The sequence below is a fragment of the Mauremys reevesii genome, linkage group 2 (genome assembly GCF_016161935.1).
Source record: "Mauremys reevesii isolate NIE-2019 linkage group 2, ASM1616193v1, whole genome shotgun sequence".
NCBI lineage: Eukaryota > Metazoa > Chordata > Testudines > Geoemydidae > Mauremys > Mauremys reevesii.
Window position 1 is genome coordinate 145,520,593 of NC_052624.1, and position 12,795 is coordinate 145,533,387.

General features: G+C 64.6%; 1 protein-coding gene across 2 annotated transcripts; it reads right to left on the bottom strand.

Moving 5' to 3' along the window:
- Positions 1 to 5,408: 5,408 nt before the first annotated feature.
- Positions 5,409 to 12,464, bottom strand: SH2D6 (SH2 domain containing 6). 2 transcript variants are annotated; one of them, XM_039525705.1, is made up of 13 exons: positions 12,333 to 12,464; positions 12,154 to 12,206; positions 10,666 to 10,747; positions 10,107 to 10,190; positions 9,441 to 9,469; positions 8,629 to 8,680; positions 8,424 to 8,499; positions 7,893 to 7,923; positions 7,745 to 7,769; positions 7,105 to 7,154; positions 6,649 to 6,732; positions 5,948 to 6,106; positions 5,409 to 5,676 (listed from the first exon to the last, which is right to left on the bottom strand). In XM_039525705.1, the coding sequence occupies exons 1-13, from the start codon at positions 12,415 to 12,417 to the stop codon at positions 5,560 to 5,562; spliced, it is 927 nt and encodes a 308-aa protein (XP_039381639.1). In that variant the 5' UTR covers positions 12,418 to 12,464; the 3' UTR covers positions 5,409 to 5,559. The 2 variants fall into 2 exon arrangements, with proteins under 2 accessions (XP_039381639.1, XP_039381640.1); XM_039525706.1 differs by lacking the exon at positions 6,649 to 6,732.
- Between the last annotated feature and the right edge of the window lie 331 nt (positions 12,465 to 12,795).

Sequence of the window (12,795 nt, forward strand, 5' to 3'; positions counted from 1 at the left end):
ATGCCATGGCCTGGCAAGAGGCAGGTGGCTTCCTGCAGAGAGGCCGGGGAGCTCACCAAGCACCCATTGGGCGTCCCTCCTGCCCACGGTGACCCCCAGGAGCGGGGCCAGTTGGGGGGGTGCCAGAGTTCTGCCAGGCCTGGCCTCTGCTCTGCCAGAGGGTGGGCTCAGGCTCAGAGACCCCTGTGACGCCCCTTGCGTGAGGACTGAGTCCCATCTGCAGGGGATTCGCAGTCCAGGCTGCTGGACACCAACAGACCTGGGGGTTTTCACAGGCTCTCGCTCGCAACCTGCACTGCCCGGTGCCACCACAGGGGGCTCCCTCCATCCCAGCCGCTGGCCCCCAGTCCCTTACAGGGGTGTACGGCCCCTGCTAGGAACCGATTTAGCAGCAGCCAGCGAGGAGAGACCTCTCCAACCCCTTGGCATAGGCTGTGGCCCCCATTCCCCTATGACCCAGACAGAAAGGGGTTAACATCTCCATCAGTGGGGCCAGCCTTACCTGGGCACCCCCAGCCCAGCCGGGGCCGAGCCTGGGCCATGATCCCCCTGGTTAGGTGACACAACAGCCAAAGGGGTGGCCCCACATCAAACCAAACTGTCTGCAGGGCACCTGGCATCATTCCTGCAGCCACTGACACCCTTCACCACCACTTGCCTCAGTTCCCCCTCTGGAATCCTCTTCTCCATGCCATCATTCATGGCGGTTTCTCTCATCCCCCGCACTGGGCAGCGGTAAGGAGCCCCCAGAATCCTCTGCTCCTGCCCTGGCACTACCTGGGTTATATCCTCTGCTTCCTGCCCTGACTGTGACCAGTTTAGTCACAGAGACCCCCTTGGGACTGTCACCTGTAGTGCTGAATTTAACTCTGAGCCCATTTTCCCTGCCAGCTTGGGCCTGCAGAACCCTGCCTTGTTGAGCCAGACACGCTAGCCTGCTACAACACAGACTCAGGGTCCGAACCACGCCCCCAAAGCTGAAGACTTAAGTGAAAACAGCTCAGCAAGTCACCTGTCTCCAGCACCCAGAGACCCAGCTCCCAGTGGGATTCAGGCCCCAAATAAATCCATTTTACTCTGTATAAAGCTTATACAGGGTAAATCATAAATTGTCCGCCCTCTATAACACTGATAGAGAGATATGCACAGCTGTTTGCTCCCCCACATATTAGTCACTTACTCTGGGTTAATTAATAAACAAAAGTGATTTCATTAAGTATTAAAAGTAGGATTTAAGTGGTTCCAAATAATAACAGACAGAACAAAGTAAGTCACCAAGCAAAATAAAACAAAACACGCAAGTCTAAGCCTAATACATTAAGAGCCTGATTACAAATAAAATCTCACCCTCAGAGATGTTCCAATAAGCTTCTTTCACAAACTAGACTCCTTCCTAGGCTGGGCCCAAGCCTTTCCCCTGGTACAGTCCTTGTTAGTTCCAGCTCAGGTGGTAACTAGGGGATTTTTCTCATGACTGGCCCTCACGTATGCAGTGGAGGCTTGCAGGTAAACAGAGCCATTTACAGTCAATCGTCCTAGTTAATGGGAGCCATCAAGGTTTCAAACCACCATTAATGGCCCACACTTGCAATAGGACCAGAGAGTTAGATTTCATATTTCTAGTTTCAGATACAAGAGTGATACATTTATACAAATAGGATGATCACACTCAGGAGATTATAAGCTTTGTAATGATACCTTACAAGAGACCTTTTGCATGAAGCATATTCCAGTTACATTATATTCACACTCAGCATATTTCCATAAAACATACGGAGTGCAATGTCACACCTGCCCTGGCACTGCCCGGGTTATATCCCAGAATCCTCTGCTCCCTGCCCTGGCACTGCCTGGGTTATATCCCAGAATCCTCTCTGTGCCGCACTCCCGGCCCCAGCAGTGGGCGATAGATCTCGCTTCCAGCCTCCAGCCCCTCCATGGCTGTGGCCAGAGGTGAAAGTAAGCAGGTCCGGTGTACCAGCAAGAGCCAGTACGCCGTGCCAGACCGGACTGGCTTCCCCAGGCTGCCCAGCATTACAGGCTGGCTCCCTGCAGCGGCCAGAGCCCTGGGCCCTTTAAATCGCCTCCCGAGCCCCACTGCCGGAGTCCCGGGGTAGCAGCGCCAGGGCTCCAGGGGTGACTTAAAGGGCCCAGGTATTTAAAGGCCCCGCCTCGTCTGGTTGAGGCCACGCCCCCTGCTCAGTAAGCTCTTTAAGTTACTTTCACCCCTGGCTGTGGCCTTGTCCCCGGCCTGGCCACTCAGCAGGTCCCACTTTGGCCCCTTGCGCCAACTCCCAGGAAGACTCCCTGGGGCAGGGCAGGGCAGGGCAGAGACATGGCACTAATGCCTGACCCCCCCCCACACCTTGACAGTGGCCCTAGGTGTCGTGGGGCACATTGCCCAGATGTGAGCGCAGCCTGGACACGGTCTTTGGCTGGCAGCTGGACAGTCCCCGTGAATGGGATAGGGGGGACAGAGAGTTGGGGGACAGCTAAAGTGTGGGTTGTATGCGAACAATCACACTGCATGTGAACAATGGCTGCGTGTGCACATGTGTGAACAGTCCGTGTGTGTGTGTGAGAGAGAGAGAGAGAGAGAGAGAGAACAGTCGCAGGGGTGCATGGCCAGTGTTGCTGTGGGGGTGTGATCAGTCGCAGGGGTGCATGGACAGTGTTGCTGTGGGGGTGAACAGTCACAGGGGGTGTATGGACTGTCTCACTGTGGGGGTGTGACCAGTCGCAGGGGTGCATGGACAGTGTTGCTGTGGGGGTGTGAACAGTTGCAGGGGTGCATGGACAGTGTTGCTGTGAGGGTGAACAGTCGTGGGGTGCATGGACAGTGTCGCTGTGGGGGTGTGACCAGTCACAGGGGTGCATGGACAGTGTCGCTGTGGGGGTGTGAACAGTTGCAGGGGTGCATGGACAGTGTTGCTGTGGGGGTGAACAGTCGTGGGGTGCATGGACAGTGTCGCTGTGGGGGTGTGAACAGTTGCAGGGGTGCATGGACAGTGTTGCTGTGGGGGTGAACAGTCGTGGGGTGCATGGACAGTGTTGCTGTGGGGGTGTGACCAGTCACGGGGTGCATGGACAGTGTCGCTGTGGGGGTGTGACCAGTTGCAGGGATGCATGGACAGTGTTGCTGTGGGGGTGAACAGTTGCAGGGGTGCATGGACAGTGTTGCTGTGGGGGTGAACAGTCGCAGGGGTGCATGGACAGTGTTGCTGTGGGGGTGTGAACAGTCGCAGGGTGGGTCTGTTCAGTGCTCATCCTACCCTATTGGCCTGGGCGTGTCCTGGAGGGGAAAGGCCCTGGCACTCCTGGCACGGTTTGTCTCCGCCGACGCTCAGCCCCGGCCAGGCTCCGGCTGCCCCCCATGGCATGTGCTTGGCTCGGCTGCAGCCCCCAGTCAGGGGTCTGGCGGGTTTCCCTGCCCCCCACCCCTGGCGGGATGGGCTGCTCAGGCCCCCTTTGAGCCAAGTGCTTTTCACGTGCTGCACAACCAGCCGGGGAGGGGGGCATGCGCCAGTGCCCCCACATGCAGCCACCTCTGGGGAGGGTGTACGAACCGACTCCACTCCACCGACATGCAGCCAGTAGGGGGCGTTTTCCCCACACTGTCTGCACTGCCCCCAGTGTGGTGCTAGGGGGCAGGTGCTCATAGACTCATAGACTTTAAGGTCAGAAGGGACCATTGTGATCATCTAGTCTGACCTCCTGCACAATGCAGGCTGCAGAATCTCACCCATCCACTTCAATAACAAACCCCTAACCTATGTCTGAGTTATTGAAGTCCTCAAATTGTGGTTTGAAGACCTCAAGCTGCAGAGAATCCCCCCGCAAGTGCTGCCAGGGGCCAGAGGCTGATGCCGGGGGCGGGGGGGTGCAGAGAGGACCTGGGGGCGCTGCTGCCCCCTGGGCATTGCAGGGTCCCCGGCTCAGCCCAAGGCGAGAGGAAGGCCCCCAAGGCAGCGGGTCCCCCAGGCTCCCCCAGAGCTGGCTGGGGCCTGCCCCGCTGCATCTCCCTGCCCCAGGCTCTAGGGGCCTTGCCCAGCAGTGGGAAGCCTGGTGGGCACCATGCGGGTTGGGGGGGACAGGGCCTCCGCTAATGCCCCCAGGCAAGATGAGGGGGCAGGGAATGGGCTCCGGGGCGGGGGGAGATGCTGGATCCAGAGGCAGGGCCCGGGGGCTATCTGTGGCCAGGGGAAGGAGCTGGGGCCAGGGACATCCAGCTCCTGGACGCCGAGGGCCCCTGGTGGTCTGTGTGGGCATTGCGTGGAGCTGCCCCACTCCGGCCCCCATGGGGTCCCAGCCCCCAGCCCCTCTCCTGCTGGCCGTGAGCCCAAGAACGGGGTGTGTGGGGGGGACTGGCCATGAGCCCAGGAATGGGGGGGTGCATTGTCCGCAGAGAAGGGGCTGCTGCACACCCCCCCCCCCCCGTTGCTCATCACGGACTCTGATGACTGGGGCCCCGATGGGTCAGTGAGTGGGGGGGGAGGGGTTCCCTCTGGCCAGTCCTGACTGCCCCCTATTGAGCCCCCCACTCCGCTCCCTGCAGGTCTCCCCTCCACAACCTGCCTGGGCCCAGCTCTCCTGGGCTTTCTGACCTCACCTGCCCACCCCGACCCAGGAGCCACAGGGCTGGGCCAAGGGTCTTCTATCAGTGCCCACGGCCCAGCTCCCCGGCACTCAGCCCCGCTCGGAGCATCCAGCCGTGGCCCCATCTGCAACTCACTGAGCACGGAGGGGGGCAGAGCGGGCGGGGGGGGCGGGGCTCAGGCCGGCAGGGGCTGACAGTCAGGCCTGTATCCTTCAATCCTAGGGCTAAGGCCTGGAGGTCCAAAGGGAGCCCATGGTGCTGGGCACGGCCTGGACCCCTGCAGAATGAGCTCAGGGCCCTGTTGTGCTGGGCGCTGCGCAGCCACAGACCACGACTCGGGCTTGGAGCTGTCTGTGGGCGGGGCTAACTAGACAATGCTGGAAAGGGAAACTGAGGCACCGAGCGGGGAAGTGGCAGGAATCGAACCCAGCAGCCCCCTGGGTCCCAGCCCAGCACCTGATGCAGCCAGTCTCCCCCTCCCCCACACTTGTCTGGATTAGCTGCTGGGGCGAGGCCAAGGCCGGGGAGTCCCAGGCACAGAGCGGAAAGCTCTGGAAAGGTCCCAGCCCGCGACTCAGGGGGCCGAGGGCAGCAAACAGGCTCAGGAGGCGGCCCCAGGCGCGTCCCCCCGGTTACTGACACGGGTGAGCCCTGCGGACTTGGAGATCCCACTGTGAACAACAGGCCAAGCGAGACCCAGAGCAACCCAAGGACTCCGAACACCCCACCCCAGCAGGGCCCCCACCAGAGGGGAAAGCAGGAGTTGCTGCAGCGGGAAGGGGGGAGCTCCCAGCCCCCCAAGCCCTGTCCCCTGAGGGGGCTGCACGGCCCAGCACGGAGGACTCCTGCAGCGCTGGCGCCCCCTGCTGTCCGCCCCAGAGCGGCCAGTGCAGAGAGCCTCGCGTCCCACAGGGCAGAGCTGGGGGGTGGCCGCAGCCGGGCCCCCAGCCTGTCCCCAGCCCTCAGGGCTTGACGGGGAAGAGCAGGCAGGTGTGCGCCCTGGAGGCGGAGCTGCCCTCGATCAGCACCAGGGGGTGCTCGCGGTAGTGCTGGATGATGCCGGCCACGCTGTCGAACCGCTGGGGGAGAAAAGGGGAGATGGCAGCAGAGAGCGGCTGGGAGCAGTGGGACCAGCCCGACCCTCCCCGGGGCACCGGTCCCAGGGCTGGGTGTGCCCTGCTGAGTCCCACTCGCGCCCAGCTGCCCATGGAGCGCCCTGGCCTGGCCCCTCCGGCCTGAGCGAGCAGCAGGGGCGACCAGCAGCTTTCCCAGGGGTCCCCCCATTCCCAGGGCTCCCAGGGGAGATGCCCCCCGGGGCTCCATGCCCCCCCCGCCCTCGCGGGCACCCACCTCCTCGCGGCTCTTCCCGTCCTTGCCCAGCGTGTACTGGCGGCTGCTCTCCACGTAGCGGATGGGGATGTTGTAGACGTGGCCCTTGTACAGCACGGCCAAGGTGAATGGCTGGTTCCAGCCCTGCCTCGAGCTCTGGCGCACCATGAACGCGCTGTCCTGGGGCAGAGGGGGGCTGCTCAGCACTGCGGGGGGACCCGGCCTGGCATGGGAGAGGCTGCCAGGCCTGCCCAGGCCCCACCTGCCACAGACCTGGGCAGCTCCTGGGTGCAGGAGGAACCACAACAGGTTCCCTACAGCCCCAGGGACGGGCTCTGGGCCCAGCCTTTCCCCTCTGTCCCCTCTCCCCGACCCCATGGGACAGCTGGGGACTGACCCACTCACAGTCAGAGTCAGCAGCAGAGCTGGGAGAGAACCAAGGAGTCCTGGCTCCCAGCCCCCCCCACCACTCGACCCTGCTCCCTTCCCCGAGGTGGGAGAGAACCCAGGAGTCCTGGCTCCCAGACCCCCCCGCCACCCCCCCAACCACTTGACCCCGCTCCCCTGCCCAAGCTGGGAGAGAACCCAGGAGTCCCGGCTTCCCATCCCCTCCCTTAACCACTCGACCTCGCTCCCCTCCCCGTGCTGGAAGAGAACCCAGGAGTCCTGGCTCCCAGTGCCAGGCCCTGTGCTCGCCCTCCCCTGGCAGGTGCAGCCGGTACCTTATTGACCCCCTGCAGCACGCTCTCTGCCACATGCCGGTCACAGTTCCCCGCGTACCAGGCCTGGTCCTGCATGCCAGGATCCTGGGGAGCAGAGGGGAGACGTGAAAGCAGCTGGGTGGGGGGGAAGTGTCAGAATCCCTCCCCCCCATCCAAGGGACCTGGCCTGGTATCCTCCCCCATGGCAACACCGGGCACTCTCAAGGTGAATCTTCCCAGAATGCACCTGGCTGCCTGTGGGGTGGGGTGGGACTGTGGGGTGAAGCAGGGACCACCATGGTGAGGGTGGGGAAGGGAGAGTTCTCAGACCTCTGCTCTGCCCCCCCCTTATATCTGCCCCCCCCCAACCCCCCGGGACGAGCCCCTCCCAGAGGCTGTGCTGCCTACTCTGGAAGGAAAGTGCCACCCCTCTCGCCCCCCAGGCACAGCGAGCCCACAGGCAGGGCGGGCGCTTACCTCCACCAGGGAGCCACTGGCCCTGGGCCAGGCTGGGGCTTTGCTGGAGGCTGAAAGAGGCAGGACACCAAGGGGTTAAGAGGAGACAAGGCAGACGTCCAGCCGGGCCATGGGCTGTGCTCCCAGGCCTCTTCCATGAGCCGGAGGGGAGCTCCCTCGGCTGGCAGCAGTAGCGGGTCCTTTATCCCCCACAGGCCCAGCCCTGGGAGGGCACCATAGTCACCAACACTCAGCCAGGATGTAGGGAGATCACAGGCCTGACCCCCACCAGCTTCCAGCCTCACCCTCACTCCCTGACCCTCCACCAGCTCCCGGGGCCTGGCAGGGGCCTTTCCCGTTCAGTCCCTCAGCTCGCTCGCATCTTCCCCAGCACCAAGGGACCGCAAACAGGCCACACCCAGATGGGGAGAGACCACTGGTGCTTCTGCCCAGGGCTGTGATAACAGGGGCTGGGGGTCTGGAGTGAGGGGCACCAGCACAGCTGGGAGTGGGAGGGAGTCCAGGGCTGGGATAGCAGGGGCTGCGGGTCAGGAGTGAGGGGCACCAGCAGAGTTGGGAGTGGGAGGGAGCCCAGGGCTGGGCTAGCAGGGGCTGTGGGTCCGGAGTGAGGGGCATCAGCAGAGTTTTGTGGGGCACTCACCTTCGGGGGAGGAATCAGCCAGGCTCTGCAAAGAGAGAGCAGAAGGCACCTTCAGTGCAGTGGGGAGGGGGGAGCTATCCCTGCCCCCCCAGCCCCATTCACCCCACAACACCCCAGCCCCCCTCCCTCCCCCAGCCCCTGCACTCACGTGGTGGGCCCCAGGCAGGGCGATCTTCGGCCTGTTGGAGAGACCAGGAGCATCAGGGTCCCGCACCGCAATTTGCACCCAGGGCTTGGCCCGCGTCTGGGCCGTGACACTGGCAGCTCCAGGGCCCAAGTTGGGGAACCTGCTTCACCAGGCAGGGGCAGCTGGTCCAGGCAGGAACAGGGGAGGGCCAGGAGCCGGATGCCCCGGACTGGGGTGGGAATGGGGCAGGGCCAGGAGCCAGATCCCCGGGGCTGGGGTGGGAATGGGGCAGGGCCAGGAGCCAGATCCCCGGGGCTGGGGTGGGGAACGGGGCAGGTCCGGGGGGCCGGGGTGGGAACAGGGCAGGGCCGGGAGCTGGATCCCCCAGGCCAGGGGAGGGAGAGGGGGAATGGGGAAGGGCTGGGAGCCAGATCCCTGCGCCTCTGGAATGGACTCTTCACGGACGGGCGGGCAGGCAGGCGCTTGGGGTCCCTGACCTGCTCCCTGGGGCTTGGCTGGGGGCCAGGCTGGCCCTGCACAGGGGGCACTCACTTGGACAGCTTTGGGAGCCGTGGCGGGGGCACCTGGCCAAGTGGGGGCCTCGGGGCGCAAGTCGCCCTGCAGTGAGCTGGAATGAAGCAGACAAGAGTCAGGTGGGGCGGGGGCCCCTTCTCAGTGCCTGGGTGTCAGGAGTCCTGGCTGGAGCAGGGTCTTGCGCCCCTAGGGGGCTGGAGCAGGGGAGGAGGCAGGAACTCACGTGGGCTCGACGGCTCACACACCAGGTAAATCTCCTCCTCTGGGGGTCCTTCCTGGGAAGGGAAGAGACACCCCGAATCACTGGGGGGCGGGGCCCAGAGCCCCGGCCCCCAACCAGCCAGACACCTGCTGGGTGCCCCATACCCATGGTCCGCAGCGGGTCAAGCCATGGGCAGGGCCACAGGAACACTCTCCCCTCTCACCATGGATGTAGGGCCTTGTTGCTGAAACTAGGGCCTGGGAGGGGAGGAGGGGGGGGGGTTAGTGGTTAGAGGGGCCTGGGAGCCAGGACTCCTGGGCTCTATTGCCAGCTCCGCTGCTGACTTCCTGAGTGGTGTCCCTGCCTCTCTCCATGCCTCAGTTTCCCCATCAGTGGCATGAGGAGGCGGAACTGACTCGCTGGGTGCAGGCACGGTGGGTCAGTTGGTGTCACCCGGAGCTGCCTGGGGATCAGAGAGGTGAGTGCAGATACATAACCCGGTCCCCGGCCATCTCTGCACCCCTGCCAGGCTGGACCCTGCTCCCACGCACAGGGAATCCCCATCAGCTGTCAGCAGCACGGGGGCTCTGACACACATGGAGCAGCTCTGACTCCACTCAGCAGAGGGCAGTAGGGTGCACAGGGGGGCAGGCTTTCTGCAGCCCCCCATAGTGGACGTGCTTCCAGAGGGATCATCTAGGTGGGTGAAGGCAGGGAGTGCCCTGCGGCCCCCGTCCCACCACCCTCTGGGGCAGGGTGTGGGGGGGGCAGGGAGTGCCCTGGGGTCCCTGTCCTAGCACCCATCAGGGCAGGGTGTATATGTGTGCGGGTACCTTGTCGTCCGACGAAGTCGGTCTGGGATCTGTGGGTGCAGGAACAAGGTGAAGTGAGCAGCAGAGGCTAATTCCCCCCCAAGCCAGCCCCATCCCCATCCCCCCTGAAAGGAGGGGGGTCACCACTGGAGTCCAGGGGGCGCCCTGAGACACTAAACCATGTGACTGGAGCTGCATCCCCCACCCACTGGCTACCTCATACCCCCCAGGGATATCCATAGGGATAGGCCTGGGGGCGGGTAGAGATTGGGGGGGAGGGGGACAGGCTCGGGGGGGCAGAGATTGGAGGCAGGGACAGACTGGGGGCAGAGATTGGGTGTGGGGACAAGCCAGGGGCAGGGATTGGGGAGGAGGGAGACAGGACGGGGGGCAGAGATTGGGGGGGATGGGGACAGGCTGGGGGCAGAGATTGGGGCAGATGGGGAATTGGATGGGGTTATGGGGTGGGCAGAAGCATCCGGAGCCCAAGCAGGACTGAGGAGAACAGAGGGACCCCATCTGGGGGCCCCCAGGAAAGGGCTTGGGGGGTTGTGAGGAGCCCCTCGCCAGCCCCCAGGGACAAGCCCCCCCAGATGCTCCAGTCCTCCCCCAGAAACTCCCCCCACCTTCCAAACCTTCCCGCCCCTGCAGTGCCCAGCCCCCAGGAGGGTAGGACCCCCCACATACCCCGGGGTGCAGCGGGGCCGGCAGGCGTCGACAGGGGCCTCGGGCCGGGAGCTGGAGGGAGTTTCGCCCGGGTTCTGTCCTGACCTGTAAGGGAAGGAGGCGGCTCAGCTCTGGGTGCCAGGGGCCAGCCGGGGCGAGAGGCCGCGTGGCCAAGCCTGGCGTGTGGGGAGCCCAAGGGGTCCCAGGGACTGCAGCAGGGCCCAGCCCAAGACTCAGCCCCCAGGACGCTGCCCCCCCACATCCCCCATGGGCCCAACGCGGCTACCCCAGCACCTCTGCCCACCCAGTCACCATGGTAACTGCAACCATCGGCAAGCCCACCTGTCACCATGGCGATCACTGCCCCGGGCAAGGAGTTCCCCTCCTCCACGGGCCGGGGGCAAGTGGGGACCCCAAAAGTGGACAGGGAGCCAGGCCGCCCCAGCCCTGGGCCAAAGCCAGCCTGCATGGGCCCGGGGGAGGCTCCAAGCGGCTCTGCCAGGCTCCCAGTCTGGGGGTACTCGGTGTCTGTGGGGAAGGGAGCAGCCCCCTCTCCTCCCCGCCCCCCGCAGCCCCTCACCTTTCCCGCAGGCCAGGCCCTGGGGCATCTCCTCTCCATTGCCAGCGTCTGTGCCAGGCACCAGGCTGAGCTTTGACAGGAACTGTGGGTTACAATGGGCTGGTTACCAGCCAGCCAGGCTCCCCGTGGTCAGGGGCGGCTCTAGGAATTTGGCCGCCCCAAGCAGGGCGGCCGGGGGACCTCTTGGAGACGTGCCTGTGGACGTGCCTGCGGAAGGTCCGCCGGAGCTGCCTGCCGCCCTGCCGGCAAAATGCCGCCCCAAGCGCGCGCTTGGCGCGCTGGGGTCTGGAGCCGGCCCTGCCCGTGGTCTCCAAACCCCCCACACATACACACACCTCCCTAAGTAACTCCTGGGCCCAACCCCCAAGCTCCCAGCTTCGGAGGCCGGCTGCGTGAGGAAATGGTGGCAACCGTGGGATATGGGGCTCTCTGGGCTCTCCTGGAACAGAGCTGGCCACATAGTGCCATGTCATCACATCCACTGAGGGTGGCCACAGGGTGCTTGGGGGGGGGGGCAATAGGGGGCTGCGAGACTTCCTGGGGCCCAAGACTTTTAGGGGCAGAGGTGCTCCCTGGCTGTTCACACTGTAACTCTCCCTGGCAGGGGGCATCGGGGTGCTGGCTGGGGGGGCTCAGCACTGGGGATGGGGGAGCAAGTTGGTGATGTGGGGGCTCAGTCTGGGCGAAGGAAGATCAGCATGGGGAGGGGGCATGGGGAAGGGAATTGGGGGTGTGGGGGCTCAGTGTGGGGAAGAGAACTGGGGGCTTGGTGTGCGGTGCAGGATTGCAGGTGCAGGGGATCGGTGTTAGGGGAGGGGATTGGGGTGAAGGCGTCTTGGTGTGGGTGCGGGATTGGGGTGCAGGGGTCTCGCTGTTGGGGTGGGGATTGGGGTGCAGGGGTCTCAGTGTTGGGGAGGATTGGGGGTGAAGGGGGCTCGGTGTGGGCTGCGGGATTGGGGTGCAGGGTCTCGCTGTTGGGGTGGGGATTGGGGTGCAGGGGTCTCAGTGTTGGGGAGGGGATTGGGGTGAAGGGGGCTCAGTGTGGGGTGCAGGATTGGGGTGCAGGGGTCTCACTGTTGGGGTGGGGATTGGGGTGCAGGGGTCTCAGTGTTGGGGAGGGGATTGGGGGTGAAGGGGGCTCGGTGTGGGTGCGGGATTGGGGTGCAGGGTCTCAGTGTTGGGGGAGGGGGATTGGGGGTGAAGGGGTCTCAGTGTTGGGGGAGGGGGATTGGGGGTGAGGGGGCTCGGGGTGGGCGGCGGGCTTGGGGTGCAGGGGTCGCGGGGTTGGGGGGGGGGATTGGGGGTGCAGGGGGTCTCAGTGTTGGGGGTGGGGGATTGGGGTGAAGGGGGCTCGGTGTGGGGTGCGGGATTGGGGTGCAGGGGTCTCGCTGTTGGGGTGGGGGATTGGGAGTGCAGGGGGTCTCAGTGTTGGGGGAGGGGGATTGGGGGTGAAGGGGGCTCGGTGTGGGCTGCGGGCGGCTCACTCACCTTGGCCGGCAGGAGGGCGAAGGGCTCTGAGCAGCGCCGGGCAGTGGCGTGATCTGGAGGCAGGGACAGGGTGAGATTGGCCCTGGAGGCCTCACTGCCCCCAACCTTCCAACCCCAACTCTGCCCCCTCCTCTCCTCCTCCCCCATTGCCAGCCTCCCATTCTCCTGCCGCCTGTTACCGAGGTAGGTGCCGTCCGTGTTCTCCTGCCTCCTGGCTGGAGCCACCTTCCAGGCCTGGCTCTCACAGGGGGGCACCTCGTACATGTCCCCGTCCTCGGACTCCTCTGCTGCACTGGGGCCCTGCAGAGTGGGATGGGGGCAGGTGGGTGCTGCCCTGGGGCAGGGGAAGGGGACAGAGCAATGGCTGGGGGATGCAGTGGGCAGGGTGTATAGGGTGGGGTGGGGCAGGGAGCAGTGTGGGGTCAGGGTGGGGGGATGCAGTGGGTGGGGCTGTGTCTAGGTAGGGTAGGGGAGAAGTGGGTGGGGTGGGGAGCAATAGGCAGGGCTATGGCTATGGGTGTAGCCTGTGGGGTGGGGCAGGGAGCAGTGGGTGGGGCTGTGGCTGGGTGGGGGCGGGGTTGTGGCTGGGCCATACTTACCGCATGCTCCCAGCTCTCTGTAACACACACAGGGCTGTCAGTG

What these genes read in the sequence shown, in the direction of transcription:
- SH2D6 (XM_039525705.1), bottom strand. Translation starts at nt 12,417, where the DNA reads ATGTACGAGGTGCCCCCCTGTGAGAGCCAGGCCTGGAAGGTGGCTCCA. An exon ending in CCCTGCCTGGGGCCCACCAC is followed by an intron (nt 7,770 to 7,892) that starts GTGAGTGCAGGG and finishes CTCTCTTTGCAG; the next exon opens with AGCCTGGCTGATTCCTCCCC. An exon ending in TGCTGCAGGGGGTCAATAAG is followed by an intron (nt 6,107 to 6,648) that starts GTACCGGCTGCA and finishes CCTCTGCCCCAG; the next exon opens with GACAGCGCGTTCATGGTGCG.